A 23636-nucleotide genomic window follows, 5' to 3' on the forward strand; every position below is an offset into this window, starting at 1 on the left:
GTTTTCTTATCGTCGCGAGCAGCTTCACCAGCTAACTCGATCACTTCGGCGTCCGAAACCCTTCACTTTTCCTCCTTTGCCATGTCCAGACATGGCTGCTTGGGTTGGTTTTTGATGTGTTGTGATGTGAACCGATGTGGTGTACGGTTTGAATGAGAATGATCGTTACGGCAGCGAAGCGGGGATTTTTAAGCTGACTGGCTGGCTCGAGAATTACGCATGTGTGAGACCGCGACCAATGTTTCGTTAATTTTTTTCTTTTTCCTTTCCAATCGTGCTTCATTCTATTTCGCTGCTGCTCTGGTTGCCCGTTTTGATCGGTACGATTTGAGGAGCACAGAATGGACCAATAAAAAATGGGCACATAGTGCATTTGGACAATGCTGGATATTTCACAATTAATCAATTATTTATCTCAAGATAAATGAAATGTTATTCGTTATGATAGATGCGTAGATATATTTCCTATCAATTGATGCAACAATTTTTGCGATCTATTGAGAAATGCTCGAGTTATAAGCGTTCCAAATCTTGCATTTTTTCCTACTTGTTCAGTGCCTGGATTTCCATTTCACCCCCTATATCTTCCGGTTAGACGTAGTCCTACGTCAAAAAACTTAACGCCTAAATGGCTACTACTAACGACTGTGTAATTTACAATTTATAGAAACATAAACATATGTACATGTACACGATTAAAACCCGGCTCTGTTACAGCTAAAATGCTAATGAGCCTAATAAATAAATAAACGAGATAAAAAAAAAATTTCGATGAACTTGATTGCTTTCAAAGCTTTAATTTTCACTTTTTGACACCACAAAACAGCTTTTCACAATTTAAAAAAAAAGATTATATCCTTTCGTGACGGTGTCAGCTGAATTTGCCTTGACTAGCTTTTTAACAGAAGCAAAGATTTTTAAAAGTAGCCTAATGTTTTTTATAAGATTAAATAAAACTTAGAAATGTTATTCCTAGAATAAGATGGTTCATTTGAAAATTAGGTGCAAAAATAAAAACTACTTATGGCGAGATGCAAAAATTACGTAACACTAAAAATCCAGATTTTTTTTTCTTGAATTTATATTCCTGACTGATATGGAACAATATACTGATACTGAAACATAACATTATAACACTTGAAACCAAGCAAACCATTTGTCATGACAATTGTCATGCGTAAATGCGAAAACAGAATAGAAACATACGGTATGAGGCATGATGTCGACGCCAACCTCTCTCAGTTTCCATTTTGTTTTCGCATTTTCGCATGACAATTGTCATGACAAATGGTTTGCTTGCTTGAAACACTATATTTAAAAACATTTAATGCCATTCGAAAAAGTCGTGAAACGCTGGAATGTAGATTTTGCAGCTCCGGAGACTTACGTTGCAATAGTTTTTTTGTGTGTTGTTTATCAGTTTTAGGATATATGACAGATATGTCGAAGCTGAGCTGATAAAATTGATTATTCCACCAGTTATTAATTTGAAAACATTTTGGCCTACTCTATATAATCAACATTTATTACGAAACTAGAACAGTTTCGTAGAGCATAATGCCTACCAAGGACTGTCTGAGCAACTGCTTCTAGTGACAGCAATATTCTCGCGCATGGGCGTAACATTTCAGTTTTTGATAGATTGAGTGATAAAAGTTTAGCGTGAAAGTTCCTCCTGAGAGCAATAAGATAACTTTCAATATGAGACCTCAGTTCCAGAATCTGAGTAAGGATAAAAGTTGTGTTGTCAGCGAGTAGTCGAACAGTTCCTCTCAATGATAAATTGCAGCTATTTTCAATATGCGGATATGCGATAGGAACAACAGAGGTCTAATATTACTCCCATGGAGTATGCGTATAATTATTGGGTTCGTACATTAAAAGACTGTTCGGTTGTTGTATGATTGTGTTCAACGGATTTAGGTATATTAAGTTTCAATCATGTTGAAATTATATTACTGGATGGTCAACAGTATTGAACAATTAACGAACGGTCAGTCATTTTTTCAAAGTAATAATGAAGACAATTGTATTGTCACGTAGTATTTATGTAGAAATTTATGAAAATTGAATTGAATAAAATCGACGTCGAAAAATTGAAACAAAAATCGAAGCTTTCCATAGCATTGTTGGCTTAGAAGGATGACAAGCGACCGGACACTTCGAATAAGGAGATGAATACAACAAGTTGATATCGCGATACTAAAACTTTCTAACTTATCAAGCAAACCATAACTATAGTTCACTAATTTTGCGCCTCCAAAGAAATAGTTCAAAAGATGAAGTGTTATATAATCTCGTTTAGAAACAAATATTCGCCTCTCATTCAGCGTAAAAAACGGTTAATTGCTATTTTCCTCTTGTTTTTTTTAAGTTTCACATTTATTCGGTTATAATAATACATTTACTCCAAACTAGTTAAATTTGAACATTATTTCCTGAAAAATAAATATTGTGAACACAGGTGCTGTGTGCTTTATTTTGGTCTGCACTGTACATTGGGTTTGTTCACATAATCATAAATTCGCGATTAGAGCTACGGAAGCTTGAAATTGCCAATGGATATAGACATAAACAGCAGGCCTAATTCCAACGCATTTCTCAGCATAAACCCTATGATTCATCCACATTCGCCATGCTGGGGTGGAAGTTACCCCGCCCCCTGTTCCGAACTGACAAACACAACACTTCCCTCGAGCCACAGTCAATTCCGAGGCCTCAGTTTGGTAAACACAAATCCAACAAGACAAGCATCAAGACAGAAAGAATTTCATTTATTTATTTAGTATTGGTTTTCTTCCAGCCACTTCTTTGCCATTCGCCGGCATTATCGTGATCATCATTATTTGCGCCGAATTCGTTCCCACTCAACGCACATTATTTCTGACAAAAAAAAACTTAGTTGAAGACGGTGAGGATGGGAGCCTGGAGGGCGGATAAACTTTCACGAAAAACTTTTACTTGATCTCGTTCGCCCCCGAAGCGTTTCCCTGAAATACGTCCACATTCCAGGCGGAGATCAAGCGTTTCGACCGTGCCAGCATGAAGAAGTAATTCGATTAAAAGAAGTTTTCTTTCCTGTCGTTCGTTTCCTTGGTGGCGGTCGACACGTGGGAACGGAATTCGAGTGGTTCCTCCAGTGCGCAAACCGTTGGCAATCGTGACAATTAGTCATCGAATTAGTCAATGCTTTTCAAGTTACTGTTCCATTGGTTAATAATTATTGTTGTTCAAAAACAAAGTATCTACAGTAATCACAAAATAACGATCATAATTACCGTGGGTTTTTACCCCTGCTCCACAAAAGCATTTTCAAGATAAAAAGTATAAATTGTTTATCTGCCATTTCATAAACCCCTATCTCGTAATCCCTCCGCCAGCACGTATTTTGTGGGGAAACTCATTTTCTTTTCACCCCATCCCTGATTGCGACGCGCTCGCGAAATAATCAACAAATTTTACTCCGCAGCTTTGCAGCTTTTCCAGAAGCGAAGTGACTTTTCAGCAACAATATCCCACACTCCAATCTTTCGCTCGCATTTACCGAAGAATGGAAGTGAAAACAACAAGGACATTGTGTTGCACACAAAAGTTCGGAAAGGTTAAAAAGAACTCCGTCTGTTGTTTGTTCATCGTGGGATCGAGAGAAGAGCGAGAAAGAAGAAAAAAACACATTGCAAGGACAAAAGACAAGGTGCGAAATGTCTTGGGAAGTCAACGTTAGACAAGGATTCGTTAGGACTAGGTAGGTAGAGTAGAACAATACATGGGCGAAAATGGCGCCGGAATTGAGGGTTTCTATTCAGATCAAAGGAGCGGAGATTCCCAGGAAACATAAAAGGTTCTGACTTTTTGATATCACTTCCTCGCTTCACGTGGGTGGAGGTGAAAGATGTTTTTTGCTGGAAGTTTTTTTTTGCATTTTCAATTTCACTCTGAATTCAGCGGAAGGGCTATGAGAAATGAAAGCTGAGTGTCCTTGATGCCAGATTGTTTTTTATATCCACTGATTCTCCGCTTCCAGGGAAGGGAAAACCATGACAAAATGTGTCGTCGTAACGAGACGGATTTAAAATCAGCGGGATTATCGTGAGATCCAGATATAGAATAGCTCTGAATCGGCTTTATTCGTGTGAGTACATTCATAACGATGAGACATATAACATTGCGAATTTGGTTTCCTGCTGAGCGAACACCGATACAATTATTTGGGAATTTACCTAAACCAACAAACACCCTCCAATTTACTCAGACCCCTCAGAAATGGTTCCCAACCGAAAGATTTACATTGCACAATCAGTGGAGTTCTGTGTTTACTCGTTAGAAACAAAGCATTCATTGCAACCAACATGGAATCCACTTGAGAGCACCGTCCAACAAATCCCCATTCCTGGCAGCATCTCACGTTCTATCCATTACCCACTGACTAACTAAACAATAATCACTAGTTCACATTTGCATTCACTATCTTCGGAACTCTTCCTACCCCCCTGCCCATGGGGCCTCTTTTCCCCGTACAAACCGGGAATCATGTTGAAGCGTAAATCCTCTTGTTTCTACGAGAGCAAATCCTCCCCCACCACCTTCGACTTTGTTCTTCGTATTCAATTTCGAGCACCCGACGGAGAGAAATGTTGATTTTGATCAAAGTACCACTTCAGAAAATCGATGAACAAATTGGATAACGTCTCCTTTTATTTACATCTCTTGCTCCGATTTCGTTTTTCGAGAGGAACTTTCCGAGAGCTTTTGGTCTCACTCACCCCGCGGTGATGCACACGGGGAAATACGCGAATAAATAATGGTGCTTCGGTTGAGATGGTTTTATATTGAATTTTCGAACGAGCCTTCACCTGTGCAATGGAGATTTACGGAGATTCACTACAAAGATATGCTTCCTTCGACAGTTTCATTCAATGCTTGCATTCTTGGTTAGTCTTCGACGTTTCTCGGAAGCCTGATTGCAATTAGTTCATAGTGAGTAAGAAAATCGGCGATACTGTGAAACAATCTTGAGATACTTTTTTTTAGAATTTTACACACTCCCGTAAAAAAAAAGAAAAACCAATCTAAAGTAACCTATATCACCACACTCCGTTTCATAACGATAGAATCAATCTATTTTCTGAGCTTTTTGAGATGCGAAGGAGATCGGTCGAAATTATAAACTAACTTCGTTTATAAAAATTGTTTTATAACCTTGTCCAAAACGATGGACAAGCACGAAACATTCCGAGAAAACCAAGTGCAGGTGTTTCATAGCTATAAAACCAGATGTTGCTCCTCTTTTAACATTACTGCTCCACAAAGTTAACATCATTTTCGCATGATTTACAATAAGTTTATGAGGTCCTCACTGTTCCCAATCAACTCAAACTATTTATTCGGCATGGTTTCAAGTAAGCTGAAATTTGTTGATATTTGTAACGAGGTAAAGAATACCCAACAAAGCATAAATTTTTCAATATTTTTCACCTGATCAAAACAATGAACATTACAAAGCTAGTCTTTATAACGCAACATTTTCAAAAGCAATTAAATTTTATGGTTTTCCTAATACTGTTCAATCATATGAAGGAACAATAGTCTGCGGAAATCTGTGTGATCCGCATGTAAAACTGACCGTGATCATTTGTCAGGTAAAAAAAAAACAAAATAACAAATTTACTCTTCAACAGTATTAAATCTTTGTGGACGGAATTTGTTTGCTATGAAAGTGGTTCTCTTATCTTTCTACGCTTGTAATATTTTGTTTATATTGAATACCGTTATCTATTATTCATAAAAAATCCGCATTCATTCGTGAACAGGGTCACTAGAAATTAAAATTCGTTTAGAAAAAGTTTAAACTATTACATTGAATGAAGTATTAAGTATGATTCTTTGCTGTGGTGGCTAAGAGCAGACAAACGATCGGAAGGGTTAATATGCACAACCAATAGTCAGTTGGTGTATTTTGTCTAGAAAACACGAAAGTGCGCAGAGTTAGGTGGATTTACGGTAATATCAAATAAATTGAATAATTCAATCCAATACAAAAATCTCTGTAGTAATAGGTCCTACTAGTGCGCTCCAGAAATCAAATGAAAGCTTTTTAATAAGGTTGAAATTTTTGGAATTTCTATTAATTCTACTGGGAATATAAACTCGACAAAAAATTAGAGGAACAGACTGCGAAGTCGAAATTTTAGGGAATTTTTGACATTCGTCAAATCAATTAATTATCTTTGTACAGAATTAATTGAAGATTTCAAAACTACCTTTCGATTTGCGTCATCAGTCATTGCATCATCAATCATCAAAGACGATGGGGTAATTTTCCATTCTAACAGAAATATCTTTGTATGGAAAGGTCCTACAGGAACGTTTCATGAACCAAATGAAAGCTGGTAAGGTTGATTGGATTAGCTTTGAGTTGGTTAGCATAAACTGTGTCAGTCCACATAATCTTTGAAAAAACAGAAATAACTCCCCCATGTTGGTACTCATTACAAAGATAAAAACATGTACGTAAAATATTTTAGCTCCTTGAAGCTGGAGGATTTGGATGCGTTGATTTTTCACGAAGTCAAAATAACTTAAACTTTTCGACTTGGCACTCTATTGCTCTAATTTTGTTGTCGAGTGTATTTTTGAAAACATGGAGAAAACGAAAATTTCTGTTTACTGCACGTAAACACATCAAACTACCCACATATACTCAGGATATTTCAAAACCAGATTTACTTGTTGCTTTGAAATGATGCATATCTAATCTTTATCAAAAATGTGGATGCTTCTACTTTGCTTCTCTAATTGTTTTTTCGAGTGTATAATGAGAAGGTAGTGTTGTATTTATAGAATAATCAGCCATTCTATGTCAAACCGATATAATGGTTCCCAGAATTCCATGAAAAATGGCACTTTTCTCTTCTTTATCGCAAAATATTAGACCCGCATTTTTTAGTTTTTTGTTAGGGTGACCATTTCCATTTTAGGGTGGTCCAAAAATTAATATTTCGGACCACCCTTTGGGATTTTTCCCAAAAATAACTTTTTTCTGAAATTCAAAACTTTTGAACCACTGATCCGATTCCGATGATTGACATATCACATTGAACATTCGAAAACAATGGATTTTATTTTCGTTATTTTCGTAATCATTGATTGAAGTTGTTATTTATTGTTTTCACGGCTTTGGACTAGAGGGCGCTATACTTTTTTTTAATATGTTTTCTTGAAAAATGAGGAATTTTTACATAACATATCTCGATATCAGAGATCCTATTTTTTTTTCTTTTTTGAGATATGATTTTTCAAAGTTAACCGGTGGTCCGAAAAAACATTTTTCCCCTTTTATCCAAAAATGACTTTTTGCTAAAAAATCATAACATTTGAACTACTGAACCGATTTAGATGATCAACATACTAAATTGAAGCCAATAAGCTACCTTTTTTGGAAAAAATATCGCACATGCAGGAAGATTGGATTCTAGTCGCATAGGTCGAGTCTAGTCATTAAATATTGAACGAAGACTTAAAGCATTTTAAATTAGCAAAATAATAATTCAAAAACGAATAATAATTCCTCTCTGATTTTCGGATATCACTATATATATGAAAATGTTCTGTTCGTTTGTGTACGCGTCAAAAACTCGAAAAGTGCGGAACCAATTGAGCTCAAAGTTATACACAATATACAATCCATTTCAAGGAGTGTTGTTACGGCATAAAAAAAATGGAAAATTGGAAGAAAAATGATTTTATATATGATCAGAGTGCGTTTCTGAAATTGAGCTTCTAATGGAAATCGACTATTCAGCAATGAATATGTGTTCTATGTAAAGGAAACTTTTTTTTCCACGTGTTTGACAAAATCTCAAACTGAAATTTTGTTTCGAAGTGATTTAAAATTTATCGATTTCCCTCATCTATCTCTATCTCTATATATATAAAAATGTTCTGTTCGTTTGTGTACGCGTCAAAAACTCGAAAAGTACGGAACCGATTGAGCTCAGACTATGATACAATATACAAAACAACCAAACACATCTAGGATTGTTGTTACACATAAAAAAAATGAAAAATTCAACTAAACCATGCAACCACAATGTGCCACAGCAAAGCGTGACAGGGTACAGCTAGTATTATATTAGGCTGTCAAAAAAGTCCTGCGGTATTTCCGCGAGGTGTCGTTGTAAGCGCGTAGTTCTAGTTGTATTCATTGTATCGAGTCATACTATAGCTTGCTGGAAAGGTATTTTTGCGCGCTATAATACAGTCCTTGACAGTGTTTTGTTTGGTTAAGTCGTTCGTGAGTTATAGTGTCGCAAATATGGAGCAAAATAAAGAGAAAATCCGACATATTTTACAGTACTACTATGACAAAGGCAAAAATGCATCTCAAGCTGCCAATAAAATTTGTGCAGTTTATGGACCCGATACAGTTTCCATTTCCACCGCACAACGATGGTTTCAACGTTTTCGTTCTGGTGTAGAGGTCGTCGAAGATGCGCCACGCTCCGGAAGGCCTGTCGTCGAAAATTGCGACAAAATCGCTGAATTAGCCGAGAAAGACCGGCATAGTAGCAGCCGTAGCATCGGCCAAGAGCTGGGGATAAGTCATCAAACCGTTATTAACCATTTGAAGAAGCTTGGATTCACAAAGAAGCTCGATGTATGGGTGCCACACACGTTGACGCAAAAAAAAACATCTTTGACCGTATCGACGCATGTGAATCGCTGCTGAATCGCAACAAAATTGACCCGTTTCTGAAGCGGATGGTGACTGGCGATGAAAAGTGGGTCACTTACCAAAACGTGAAGCGCAAACGGTCGTGGTCGAAGCCCGCTGAAGCGGCTCAGACGGTGGCCAAGCCCCCATTAACGGCCAGGAAGGTACTGCTGTGTGTTTGGTGGGATTGTCAAGGAATAATCTATTATGAGCTGCTTCCCTATGGCCAAACGCTCAACTCGGACCTGTACTGCCAACAACTGGACCGCTTGAAGGTAGCACTCATGAAGAAGAGGCCATCTTTGATAAACAGAGGCCGCATTGTCTTCCATCAGGACATCGCCAGGAAACACACTTCTTAGGTGACGCGCCAGAAGCTCCGGGAGCTCGGATGGGTCCGGACCTTGCACCATGTGACTACCACCTGTTTTTGTCCATGGCGAACGAGCTAGATAGTCAGAAGTTAGCCACAAAAGAGGCCTGTGAAATTTGGCTATTCGAGTTTTTTGCCAATAAGGAAGCGAGCTTCTATAACAGGGGTATTATGAAGTTGGCATCTCGTTGGGAACAAGTCATCGAACAAAACGGCGCATATTTGACTTTAAACAGATGATTGTAACTAATTTTATGAACAAATGAAAATGAAAAAAAAAACCGCAGGACTTTTTTGACAGCCTAATATATATATATATATATATATATATATATATATATATATATATATATATATATATATATATATATATATATATATATATATATATTAAGGTGCATTAGAATATGAAGTAAAATTCTGATGACACGCGAACGTAACATGAGCAAATTTATAACACATGCGAATTGGGGCTAATACAGGGTTTTCCATTTCGGGCTTCCGAAAGTATACAGCCCTGCGCTGACAACCGTTTGACATAGTTGACAACCAAAGCGCCATATCGTCAGTTGAATGTCTGCCTTTTTACAATATGGATCGTTTTAACACCGCACAACGTGTTAATTTTGTTAAATTATACTATAAAAATGATTAAAAACCGGCAAATGTTTTTCGACCATTACGGACGGATTTTGGTCGTCTTGGACGGCCTACAAAGCACACAATCGCTAATGTAGTGCGTAAATTCGATCAAACTGGATCCGTAGTGGATATTGCGAAACCTGTGCATCATCGTAATGTGCGTTCGGCCGAAAATATTGCTGCTGTTGCTGCCAGTGTGGAGGATGACCCGAATGTTTCGATTCCACGGCGTGCTCAGCAATTGGGCTTGTCAAACACATCATTGTGGCGAATTTTGCATTTGGACTTGCACCTACGTCCATCTAAAGTCCAACTGGTACAAAAATTAGAGCGTGGTGACCATGGAATGCGTCGGGCATACGTCGATTGGGTGAACGAACAACTGCAGCAAAATGCTGAATTTTCGCATCAAATTTTCTTCAGCGATGAGGCACATTTCGAGCTCGGTGGCTATGTGAACACCCAAAATTTCCGTATATGGGGCTCAGAAAATCCTCACGTGATTGTAGCGAGGCTATTGCATCCGCCAAAAGTCACTGTTTGGTGCACATTATGGTCTGGTGGAGTCATCGGGCCGTATTTCTTTGAAAATCAGAACGGCGAGACGGTAAATGTGAATGGTGAGCGAATTGGCCGCATGACCGAACATGGCCATATTGCGAACGAAATTTGAAGGACGCATAATTTCGCGTTTTGGTGATGCCAATTGGCCGTCCAGATCATGCGATTTGAACCCGCTAGACTTTTTTTTTGTGGGGTTATGCGAAAGACCGTGTCTATGCCAACTCTCCGCAAACTCTTCAACATTTGGAAGACAATATTCGTGAAGTTATGACCGAGATACCGCCCCATATGTGCCAAAAATTCATCGAAAATTACCTGTTCCGGATCAAGGTGTGCGAGGAAGCCCTAGGTGGACATTTGAATGATGTTGTATTTCACACATAATGGCATAAACCAAACTTTAATTTGAAATAAAAGTTTCATCGAAATTCGAATTCTAAGTGTGTTTTATTTCAATTTACTTTCGGAATTTAAAGTTGGAAAACCCTGTACTTTTCCGTTTACTGTTTTTGGAAGCATAGGTAGCCGTGGCAGTGTTTCGAGCTTTGCAGTACAATTCTCTTACCCAATGTTAAAGTTGCTAAAACTTACATTATAGGCCCATTAAACGTAAAAATAATAATTGTATTGATATCAACACAATTTTATTCATTTCATGACACGAAACGCTATGACTCAGGAATAACATTTTATTGAGTGGTTTTTATAGCTGTTTCGATGATGTTGTCTGGCATTGGTGTCGAAAGAATAACGATGCTGTCACCAATACAAACAAAACCATTGCCGAAGATTGAAAAATGAACAGTTAACTTTCAGAGCACTAGCTCGAGTTTTCCGACGTTTTTCACTATACAGTGCGACAGCAGATGAAAATTTAATACCTTGTGAGTAATCGATTAGAGTTTGGTTTATATTACTTGATGGGAAGTGTGCGAAAACGATCATTTTCTTCACATTGTTTCGCAAAATTATTGATTTTCGGTTGAGTGGTGAGGGAAGGAGATGAAAGAAATGAGCGCCATTGTGGCAGCCATTTTTGGCTAGCTTCCACCTTCACCTTAATGTAATAAATTGGGATGTCATAACTAGGGATTGCATTACCGGGCCAAAATTCCAATAACCGGTTATTCGGTAATTAAAATTTCTTTACCGGTAAAACCGGTAAATTACCGGTGAAAAAAATACTTCGAAATAAATAATTTTCTTTAAGAAACGACTTTTATTGATAATAATAAGTTTAACTTGAAAACATTTTTCAAGTTTTTGCTACTTAGTAGCTACTTTGCTACTACTTAGGGACACATAATATTAATTTTGTCTTTTTCTTATCTTAATCGGATCTCATGAACGAAATTTTCAGGAGAGAAAAACGCATGTTCATTGTTCAATGATGTTGAGCGTACAGTACGAAAAGTATCGAATACCATTGTCATGTTTTTGCCTCTGATGCCCCTTGTTAATACCTTTGATTGCTGCAATCGTCGTTCAAGTTTTCTCTTAATGCTCAACTATTCTGCAGGTTCTGCATCGTCCTACGGATTTTTTCCCTCTTGTTGTCCAGCTACTGAAGTCTGAAGTCACGAACGATTTCAAATGCCTGCTTGATCAATGCATTCCGTGACATTTGATGAAAGACGCCGAAGTCATCATCTATTATGTTACGACTAGGAATGGGCGCTCTTTAGAAAAAGATCGATCTTGACGAATCGATTTTCTAAACGGCGTAGGGATCGACCCACTGATTAAATCGGTACCGTCATCCGGGGCAAATTTATCAAACTTATTACTGAATACAAACATAAATATTCAAAGGTATTATGCATTTTAATTTTCAACTTTTTTAATCTGACATGTTCAATAATCATCTGAAGGTTGGCTCTCAGCGAATCACTCATTAAATTGCATAAAAAATAAATATTTTTCTGAATAGCATTTTCATTTCCATTTTTAACTATTGTATAGAAACAAATTTTCAACACATCAAAACAATATTTATAGACGCTTTACATATTCATTCACTTCTAGCCTATACTTGTCTATACTTGAGTTGAATAAGTAATCAAATACTTGTAATTACTATTCAAACAAGTGATAAAAAACTATTTTACAAAGGAGCACCACGAATGATCAGAACCGAATTCTATCATGCGACATATTGAACGTCTTGGTTACTCAAAACTAGCTCATTGGTGACCAGTTCAAGGGTTTTTGGTCACATTAGGATAATACAAATGGTCTCCGGATGACCTGCAGATCAGTGTTTTAATCGAGTTATGGAAAGGCATGACCACATCTTTAGATGGATTTAATTAGGTTTTTGTATCCTCAAACCCTTGAATTATCATTCAAATGACCGCAGGTGAAAAAAAATTGATTTACTATACATTTTTGTGCATATGACACTAGAAGACCTGAGAAACATAAAATTATCAATTTCACCCCGAAGCTATATTTTGAAATTTTACGCTAAAAATTTTCCAAATCAACGCTTAAAGATTTTTTTGGACAAAACTTTCCATAAAGTTTTGTGGCCTTAGCACCAAAACTGATTTTAAAAATAATTGGGTATACATCTAAAACTTTCGGAAATATTCACATTTTTCTGAAAATTGTGATTAATTTGCCCCCGGTTTACGGTACCAAAGAATCGATCTTTGAAAAACCAAATGTATTTTTTACCATTTCTTTATTTACTCTATATGAGAGCTGTCTTTTCTTCAAACAGGGAATACACATTTTATATTTCTATTCAAACATCAAAGAAATTTAATTTTGTTACTCATCATAGGCCACACAGAATTTAAAGCTCAGAAACCTTGCATTTCCCAGAGTATTCATCTTGAAACGTCATGGAATTAATTAAATAAATTAAATGAAAATTATTACTAGAAATTCAACAACTGGTATTTGTTCAGAACTCAGCTAGCAAACATCTCATGAAATCCGTCCGTGCTACATTGAAAAACAAATTTATACAAAAATAAATTAAGATCGAAAAAATCGGAAGTAAAAGATCGATTTTCGCGATTTTTTCGAGTACAAAGAATTGATCCGTAAAATCGAAATGGAAAAGATCGATCTTCTAAAAAATGATCCAAGATCGCCCAATCCTAGTCACGACCACGAGCAGAATGATTATTTATATACGCGAGCAAATCTACCTCTACAAAACTTTTATCCTTTCCTGCAGGGTTCCAAGCAGCTGCTTCGAAATTTCTGATGGTTGCCCCGATAGCTGTTCTAACATAAATTGAAATTCGACGTCAGGTTCATAAAGGATGCAGTTCTTCCGCCATAGCAGCTCAACAGCAATGAGAACTGGTTCGACGGCATCGCTGAAGCTTATCCTGTGTCTCGTCATCAGATTGAGCAGCTCTGAAGCTGAAGCGTGGAGGTCCTAGAATCGGCGCAACACCAGTTGTGTTTTTTCGATCTTTTCGATCGAATCAAAAGATTCTCGAGCAATATTTCGAAGCGGCATAAAGGCAAATATTATTGTAAAAATTAAATTACCGAAATTACCGGTTATTGATTGTAAGATTACCGGTAATTCGGTAATGAAAAATGACCCGGTATTACCGGTAAAACCGGTTAACAATACCTAGTCATAACATGTGCTAAAAATTAACTTTGGGTGTATTACTATTAATCAAGCTACAAAATTACCTTTATTGACACTTCGTGAAAACAACTGGTTATTCTATTGTTTCTAGTAGTAGTAAAAATTACATGTATATATTTATGTTATCAAACTAAAATTTCTGATAAGAGTGATTAAAATATAAAAAGAGACATTCCAGCTCCAGATTGCTAGAATGAAAATTTAGTTTTATGATGAGTCTAAGTTTGAATTAAATCACAGTGGTGGTTTATCAACTTATAAAAACAATTCCTTTGATTATAGTGCAGGTGCCTCGACATTAGCAATCTTTTTTTCAGAAAATCAGAAATTTTCCATAGATATCCCGATCAACAGAGATTCAAATCCTACTACCACTGCGTTTCGAAAAGTGACAACTTTGTTTGGGGAAGAGCAAAGTTTCTTAATTTCGAGATGGTCTGTGAACGATATCGTAATATTATTACACCGCCCAGAGTAAACAAATCGTTCTGTCTGATTTCAATATCTTCCCCGAGTCGGTCGGTCGGTCGGTCGGTCGGCCGGGATGAAACAACTTCCATCTCCATCTACATATTTTGCTTGCTTGCCCGAAGGGTGCTGAAAACTCGTTATGCTCACAGCATCTGCTGTGCTATTTTTGATGCTATAGCTGGGACGAAGCTGCTCTATCTCCCTTATTCTCTGCATGGGAATCCAGGAAGGAAGATAAACAGGGCATAAGAACGAGTCCCACAAAGGAATGTTATCAGTTGATATTGCAAACCAATTATTTCAATGCATAAAGTATCCTTCGTCGAGAATAACCATATAATCGTTTGAGGAGGAGATCTAAACCGGGTAAGCGGGGGTAGTCTCGGCATCCAAAGCAACTTTACAGCGAAGATTTAGGGGAAAGATGGGTGAAGTGATAGGAGTCTGAGAAAAATCCAAATCTTTTCCTCGTATATTCACAACCCAGAAGCAATAAAAATACGGAATAAGTAAGTTTCTCCTCGAACAGGATCTTTCTCGCTCTCAAACACATGTACACAAACGGGTCGGATTTCCGTGCATCGGGAAGGATTGAAAGGACAGGAAAAGCGAAGCCAGTTCACAAAATGAAGCTCCGATTTCAGCTCAAACTCCAGTCACAGTCACTTTTCCTGCACTGCATTGATATTTATGTATATGCTCATCGATTGCCATTGTGAATATGTGTATCGGTTCGTTTCGGTTTTGTTTGCACTCTATATTTACATGCTCCCTTTTCTCTCTCTCGACTGCTTGCAGGATATTTCTGGCATATCACGGATTTGCATTTCGATTCGTACTATACCACCAACGGAGATATATTCCGAAGTAAGTACACCGATAGATGATATTGATCTGTTTTCGCTCGTCGATCTGTCGGTCTGTTTTCAATGATAATTGAGAGCGAGTTATGGTAATTGGTTCATTCCGTTTTTGTATTTTTATTTTCAGGTTGTTGGAAAAACGAACACCACACAAGTGCAAGCAACGTGAAGCGGCCAGGAACCTTCGGTGATTACATGTGCGACAGTCCATGGAGTCTGCTCGAGTCGGCCACGCAAGCGATGAAATCCAAACAAGGCGATAACGTCGAATTCGTGCTGTGGACCGGGTAAGCAATGTTCGCCATATTTCGAGGACGCTTAGCCCACATCATTCGAACCCAATGTCCCAAAAACGCCAAACTTCGTTGGGTTGTATTTAACGCAGCCCAACTTTTCCAAAAGTCAGAAGCAAAATCACACCCGAAACGGTCGTCAATCAAATATTATCAATGTTCTTCTTTCAAAGAGCTATAAAATCCCGCATCAAATAAATCAAACCGACGGCTGGAGAAGTCACACAATTCGTGAGCTACTGTCGAGATAATGTTTGTCTCGATTATGTTTATTGTCTCACGGAGTGCGATTTTTTGTCCTCACTTTCACGAACTGTCGATTTTTCGCGTCATAAAACAAAAACTTTTCCCCGAAACTTCCGACGAGCAAACGTTGTTTTACCAATCACCGAAACATTGTCACTCCCATTAGCGAGCCCATTTTCCGCATTTAATGTGTCATCTAGCAATTTGAATATTCCGACTGTGGCACCGAATTGCGTAATGTTGCCTCGGGATATACGTTATGAATAAGAAATTGGACCACACGGGGGGCAGGCGAAGATGGGCGCGGGCAGCACTGCTCCGAGGCTTAACGCGAAATGAAGATAGATTGTACCTTGAAACTAATGGCCTCGAGGTGGCAAGATGGACTGTGACAGAGTTTCTTTTTTCCCCCGCTATTTCTTCGCCACGAAGCGCCACCCAATTTGGGATTTCGGGATTCACCAGCGCCGGTGCTATCAATAAGATTGCCTCTGGAAGGTGTATATATCAATCAACACACAGCGGGATGAATTGTGCAACGAATGTTTATTCCGGAAGTAGCGCCAGAGTTTGAGTAATGATGACAAACGGTGGGCAAATATAAATTTGTAGAACACGGATAACAGGACCCGAGGGAGCGGCAAAGCAAATTAATGGATTGGGATGTTGGAATGGCTGCTACTTTGCTGGAATTGCTAGAATGTTCCCATTGATTTCACTGATTGCATCATTTCCTCCATAACGCTCCCTCGGTGCCGTCTGTTCTTACAACTTGATATGCTTAAATTACATTATAATAATGCTGCGCACCAACCAACATTATAAAACTTCCTTAACTCGCGTAATAGAAAATCATTCCGCTGCTCTAATTGAGAAAATAATTCGATAATTTTCACGCAGGTTGATCTTTAATTTCTTTTTGTTCCGTCTCTGGTCCTCCGTGTTCACCGTTAATTTCCCCTCGCCGTGAACCCACGTAACTCCCACTCAACTACTGCCCCGGTAATGGCGCGAGAGCTGAATCCAATTTAATTTTCATTCCATTTACTTTTCCCGATTTTTATCTTTTACTCGTAATTTTCTCTCATTTTCCACAAGGTGTTGAGGCATTAACCCATTATATCCCAGTAGTACGAGCTTGACCCATTCCGCCTACGTCTCGCAATTTCCTCCGTTCTTTCTTTTTCCAGCACCAGAAGAAGTCAAGGTCCTGGCCGGTACTTCGCAATGGCATAATTTGGTAACGCGCGAAGGGTGCGGAATAATTAACTTATTCACTGTTTCCATTGGCTAGCGCCGGAGTTGGGTGAATACACTCTTTTCGAAATGGGCCAATTTAGTCGGAGCAATCATAATGTTCAGGAAAATGGCAAAAAAAGATACATTCCGAAATGTATATACACCTATCCCTCGATTTACACTGAAGATAGGTTCCCGATAAAACCGTGTAGATTGAAATCTTAGATTTTGCTATGTAAAACCGTGTAACACGAAATAAACTCTCGATATACACTCAATTCAATCATTTATGTAAGTAAAACAATTATAAAAATCTGCTTAAGAAATTCATTATAGTTTCTGGATACAAATAAACAAAGAATTCTTCAAGAAACTAAATTGCAATAAGTTTATTCGCTATCACCACTTTTAGGAACTACCAGTATTTTTATTCTGATTAGTATAAAGTCATCCTTATCAATTGAGCATTCCTGATGTGATTCTGGTTCAACAGTCGACGAATTCGGGAAGATCTCAGATTCGACTTCAGACCTAGTGATAAAAGATTCAATTAACAGCTGCGTAGATTTGTTTTGCTTCATTTATCCTTAAATTTATTAAACAGATTTCCAGCCGAAAGCCGAAAAATATAACTTTCCTTTACTTTTCATTTTTGTCGATATTCTCGGCATTCTAAGAGCTTGAAAAATTGACACAAATTACACATCAAGACTTCAAAAAATGATAGTCAATTGATAACTTGCCAGTTTTTCATAAACCGTGTAAAAGCGAAATCGTGTAAAACAGGTACCGCGTAAATAGGGGGATAGGTGCATTCGAATTTGAATATTTTAGATCTTTTTTTTCGTGGTACCGAATGAAGTGGGTCAATGTTAGTTTCATAGCTTTTCCGGTGATCAGTCTTCCGAAAAACACTTACACATGTCCACGCGATGTGAAAATTCCATTTTTTTGTTTGAATTCGAACATGATTTTCGCTAGTGTTGAATGTCTATCTCAAACACGCACAATGTTACACAAACATGAACATGTGAAAACAAACACGATGTTTATAATTTAAGAACATCATGTACAAACATATCACCCGATGTCGAAGTATTCATTGCTTTCGTTTCGTTTCTTTTTATACACGGAAAGAAATTATTCATCCCAAAACATTCCTTCGTAGAATACTTTTTCACAGGAACGAACTTGAAATTTAATTCGCATTACAAAAGTTGCACGAACTAAGAGGCTATGAATTCATGCACATTTTGCAAGTCTGATTAAATAATCCGTGGTTTCGTGTAAAGAAAACGTTCTCTGAATAGAAAGAAGCTTTCTATGAGAATTTTTTTGCGTGCATGTTGACAATTGAAGTCTGGGGAACCGACTGCACATCGGGCGACGTCGTACAAATGCTGACCAAAAAAAATAAATACCCAAAAATTAGTTTTAGATGCAACTTTCAGCGGCACACAGCAGAACCAGCAGAGAAATTTCAGCGGCTAAAACACACCATTAATTTCTCGATAGCTAAAAATAGCGAATGTTATATGAATTCAATATATAAATTGATGTGTGCACTAAATAATGATATCAATTGTGAAAAACTGTGATATCAATCGACGTTTATTTTGTTCAGAACAAATAAAGAGGTTTATTTTATTTGCCCAATATTTTAGACGAAGCACTCATTCTCATTACAGGAAAGCATTTTGACGTGGGACTACGTCTAACCGGAGTATATGGGGGGTAAAATGAACATGTAAGAAAAAATGAAAGATTCCGAATGCTTATAACTCGAACATTTCTTACTGGATCGGAAAGATGTTTGCATCAATTGATAGGGAATATTTCTACGCATCTATCGAAATTAATACAATGTTATTTTTCATTAGATAAACAATTGAATAACTGTAAAATGTTAAGCGTTATCTAAATGCCATAACTGTCTCGTTTTGATTGGCCCGATTTACGGGTTCCCCAACACAGCCATCAAAACCAAGCAGCCTTGGGGAAAACGGCATTGCAAATTCATGAAAGTATGGGGACTTTTGTTCTCACCGAAATGTGTTCCCCAACACAGACTTCTAAACCAAGCAGCATTGGAGGAATCGGCATTACAAATACATGAAAGTAGGGGGTATTTTTGTCCGAACTGAAATGTGTTTCCCTAGCGCAGACTTCAAATCCATGGAGCGTGGGGAAATTGGCATTGCAAATTGTGTTCCGACTGAAATGTGTTTCCCTTAGACAGACTGTGAATCCAAGGTGCGTGAGGAAATTGGCATTGAAAATACATGTAAGTTGGGGGCATTTATGTTCCAACTGAAATGTGTTTACCTAACACAGACTTCAAAGCTAAGGTGCCTGGGGAAATCGGCTTTGCAGATAAATGCAACCTGCGAGTACTTTGTACTCGCTTGCCTAGGAACCTGGTAAAATCGTGCAAACACTGGAGGCGAATGAACTTTCAAGTTCAAAGCTTCTATAGTATGAAAAGTAGAAGTTGAAGTTGTTGATTCATGCAAGCCGGGGGTATATCTGCGCCCGCATATTTTTTTTGCACCCCGAAAAGTGTTTTCCTGACACGGATTATAAAAGTGGGTACGAACACCCAAAGCGTTGTTACATAGAAGAATATGCCTTCATATTCTCTGCTCACTGAATTTTCACGCATATCATTTGATGATTAGGCAAAATGTTGATAACCATTTGCTGCAATAACGCCTATTGACAATATGCGCTCGACGCACATGTCAAAATCTAAACTGAGTGCCTGAAGTTCATCAAATCAAACAAATTTGCGGTTCGAGAAGTACGAGTACTTGAGAGATGCAAAGTTTAGAGGGAAATGTAAAATAAAATAATCGTTTAATAATTCTTCCGTTCACATATTTTGTCCTAGGCATCATACCAAACGTTAAAGAACTGTCATCAAATATACTTGTAATAAAGGACATAAACCATCACAATGCATGAGTTGACCTTACATGGTATTTATTCATTTTTGACGTGGGACTACGTCTAACCGGAGTATATGGGGGGTAAAATGAAAACCTAAACACAGAACATGCAGGAAAAAATGAAAGATTCCGATTGCTTATATCTCGAACATTTCTTATTGGATCTGAAAGATGTTTGCATCAATCGATAGGGAATATTTCTACGCTTCTATCGCACTTAATAAAATGTTATTTTTCATTAGATAAACAATTGAATAACTGTGAAATGAGAGGCGTGTTATTCACACGCCCTAACTGTCTCGTTTTGATTGGCCCGATTTATGGTTAACACAGCCATCAAAACCAAGCAGCCTTGGGGAAAACGGCATTGCAAATACATGAAAGTATGGGGACCTTTGTTCTCACCGAAATGTATTCCCTAACACAGACTTCTAAACCAAGCAGTGTTGGAGAAATCGGCATTGCAAATACATGAAGGTCGGGGGTATTTTCATTCCGACTGAAGTGTGTTTCTCTAATACAAACTTCAAATACATGAAGTGTGAGGAAATGGGCATTGCAAATACATGCAGGTCGGGGGTATTTTTGTTCTCAATACAGGCCTAATACAGACTTCCAAACTACTCTACGCACTGCAGGTGTTTGGGGTGAAAATGCAAGAGAAACTGTACACCATGTTCGAACATCATGTGAAACATTACACTAACCCAAAAAATTGGTATATATAACGAATTTTTTGGTAAATATTACCAAAGATTAGTAAATTTTCGCAATACGAATTATTCGTACATATTACACAATAACAATGGTAAACAAATGTCAAACCGGGCAGCATGACCCACTATAAACGGTTGGTTCAACGTTGGTTTAACATATACCCTAAACATATATGAAATTTGTTCAACTCGAGGTCATTTGTCAGTCCAACGTCGGTTCAATGGTATTTTGATCGGGTATAGAATCGTAATATTTTCATTGCAATTGTAATGAAAACAAATATTTTTTTTAATTTATTGTAATCAATAAAAATTATAAATAATTATAAATAATTAATTTCTATATAAATAAAATTGGAACTCGAGGAAGGAGTCGGTAGATTCGATCCGTCAGGTCAGCTGGTATGCTTGCATCATCAACTGCTCGTATCAACGCTGTCCGCCGACTTTCGTGGTTTTCCGTGTTATACACTATTTGACTGGAAAAAATAAACAAACGCATTAAACATGTGACAGTCAGACAAGGCTGTCAGGCATGCTTACTAAATTTTCTCTCTAGAAGGACGCATTAGAATATGGCACCACACTTGTATCAGTATTGTCGGTTCCTCTCTTAGCTCCCGCTGGTACTGCATTTGGCATATTCGTATCAGATGTATCATGATATACTTGAGCGTCATGTTGTGGTAAATTGGCAGATCCTGGATATTCAATCGGATTGCTACGCATCAGTGGTAATTTATTTGTGGACAGATACATGGATGGTTAGTAAAAAGTTATAGAAAGCAAGTATAGGATATCCTACTTGAGGCTTACGACTAAATGATCGGATCGGGCAGCTCCCGTAACAACTTCTTTCGCACCGTGGCTATACACTCCGGTGAGTAGCTGCCGGTGTTGATGAGATTTTCGTTGAGTGAGTCACGCAGTTTGTTAACCTCGTCGTAGTTCGGTGACGTCGTCCGATACAGCTTATGCAGATCCAGGTTCAAGTTCTGTTCGTTTCTCTGCACTCTGCGCGATTAGGTGGACTGTATGTAAAAACCTATGATACAGCAACGAAATGAAATAATAAGCCGTAAAACAAACGTTAAAATGGAAAGCTTAAAAATGATTCAAAATAACTTACCTTTATTGTTGTTATCAGCACGGCGAAAATTGAATTAATGACAGGTAGTTTTTCGCGGTTTTCAGGGATGACAATTGTCTGAGTTACCGATAACGCACAGTAAAATGTACCAATCGTTGGTAGGGATGTGTATTGTATCTGACATTTATTTTACTAACAATCGGTAATATTTACAGAAAATATGTACATCCTACTAAATAATGTTGGGCTTATCAAAGATTTGGTAGCTTATTTTAGTAATCTGTCTTCTGGGTGTAGGATTAAACATCGTATGTCCAAACATACTACGAATACAAACATGTTACATTTTCAAACGAAGGTACGAAGAAAACATGTTTGTATTCAAACACAAAACTCCGAACAGCAGCGTGGACATGTTTATCCCGGACGCAGTGTTTTTTTGTGAAACATGGAAGACTGCCGGTGATTTCCGGCTACGTCTCATTTCATTGAATGATTTTTTAGGAATGAACTTTCTGAATGATACGACCAATATTAGTTTATCATGAGTCAATGAATGAAAATAAATAACCAAAAAATCATTTAATCATCTATTACATCAACATGGCAGTTGATCGTTCTTAGGCAATAAAGATGGGTGCAACAAGATATAAAAAATTTCGCTAAGCCTCACATCGATGAAACGATCTAAGCAATATTCAAGCAGGATAATAAATAATTTTCCGAATTTCCATTTATACTGAACTTTCTAATATTGAATTTTATATTTTTCGAGATATACTCGAACTCACATTTGTTAGTAATATGAGTTCGTTTCACCAATCTCGTACAATTTGGTTTCGTTGTAGGGACGATAGTTTGACAGATACGCATGATTTCGTAATCCAATGTGAATGACATCAGCGAAACCATTTCGCAAGAACCAATTTAGCACCTAAAAAAATCGCACATTCTAAAACAAGTGCAGTTATGTGCAGTTGTATGCAGTTAGCACTTCTCGGTATTTCTTGAGTTTAGCAAAAAACAAGAAAAAAAATCATTAAATATGTAATGGTTGAGATATGGTCATATGTGTAGAAAAATGATTTTATAACAAGATAATATTAGGGAACGTGAGATTAACTCACGCAAATTCATTTGTATGTAAAACGAAATATACGAGTATGAGTCTAACAATGTTTGTCATCCAAAAACGATCTGTTTGTTATTCAATGCTGAGTAATCGGAAATGTATATTGAACGCATGTGTACTTTGCGACTAAGTTTCCAAAATCTTGTAAACATTTTCAAAAACATGATTTTCATCATAAAATATTGAATTTGTAATATTTCGAGAATGGTTAGTTCTAGGATGAACTCCTTAAAATCAGCAATTAGCAGCACAGCAGAGACCGTCATCGGGTATGAACAACGAGGACAACGGAACGAATGGTTTGACGACGAGTGCCGAGCGCTCCTGAACGAGAAGGATGCAGCACGCGCAGCCATGCTGCAACGAGCGACTCGACAAAACGTGGAACGATACAGACTGAAACGAAGGCAGCAAACACATCTCTTTCGGGAAAAAAAAAGCGCCGCCTGGAAGAGAAAGAGTGTGAGGAGATGGAGCTGCTTTATCGTTCTCGAGAATCGCGGAAGTTCTTCAAGAAACTAAACGCCTCGCACAAAGGCTTTGTGCCGCGGGCCGAAATGTGCAGAAACAAGGAAGGAGGCATCTTGACGAACGAACGCGAGGTGATCGAAAGGTGGAGGCAGCACTACGATGAACACCTGAACAGCGCACAGACAGGAGACTCAGACGGCGTTGAGGAGGACTACACCGGTGCAATGAACAACGACGACGTACCACCCCCGAC

At 37.8% G+C, this 23636-nt stretch overlaps 1 protein-coding gene across 3 annotated transcripts in view; it reads left to right on the forward strand.

Annotated features, from left to right (window-relative positions):
- Positions 1-23636, forward strand: part of LOC129766640 (acid sphingomyelinase-like phosphodiesterase 3b) — a 259803-nt gene that overhangs the window by 127069 nt on the left and 109098 nt on the right. For all 3 annotated transcript variants that reach the window (XM_055767217.1, XM_055767218.1, XM_055767219.1), the window contains 2 exons: positions 15184-15252; positions 15376-15535. In XM_055767217.1, the coding sequence (XP_055623192.1) occupies positions 15184-15252; positions 15376-15535 (229 nt within the window). The remainder of the gene's footprint in view (positions 1-15183; positions 15253-15375; positions 15536-23636) is intronic.

This window comes from Toxorhynchites rutilus, chromosome 2 (assembly GCF_029784135.1).
Source record: "Toxorhynchites rutilus septentrionalis strain SRP chromosome 2, ASM2978413v1, whole genome shotgun sequence".
NCBI lineage: Eukaryota > Metazoa > Arthropoda > Insecta > Diptera > Culicidae > Toxorhynchites > Toxorhynchites rutilus.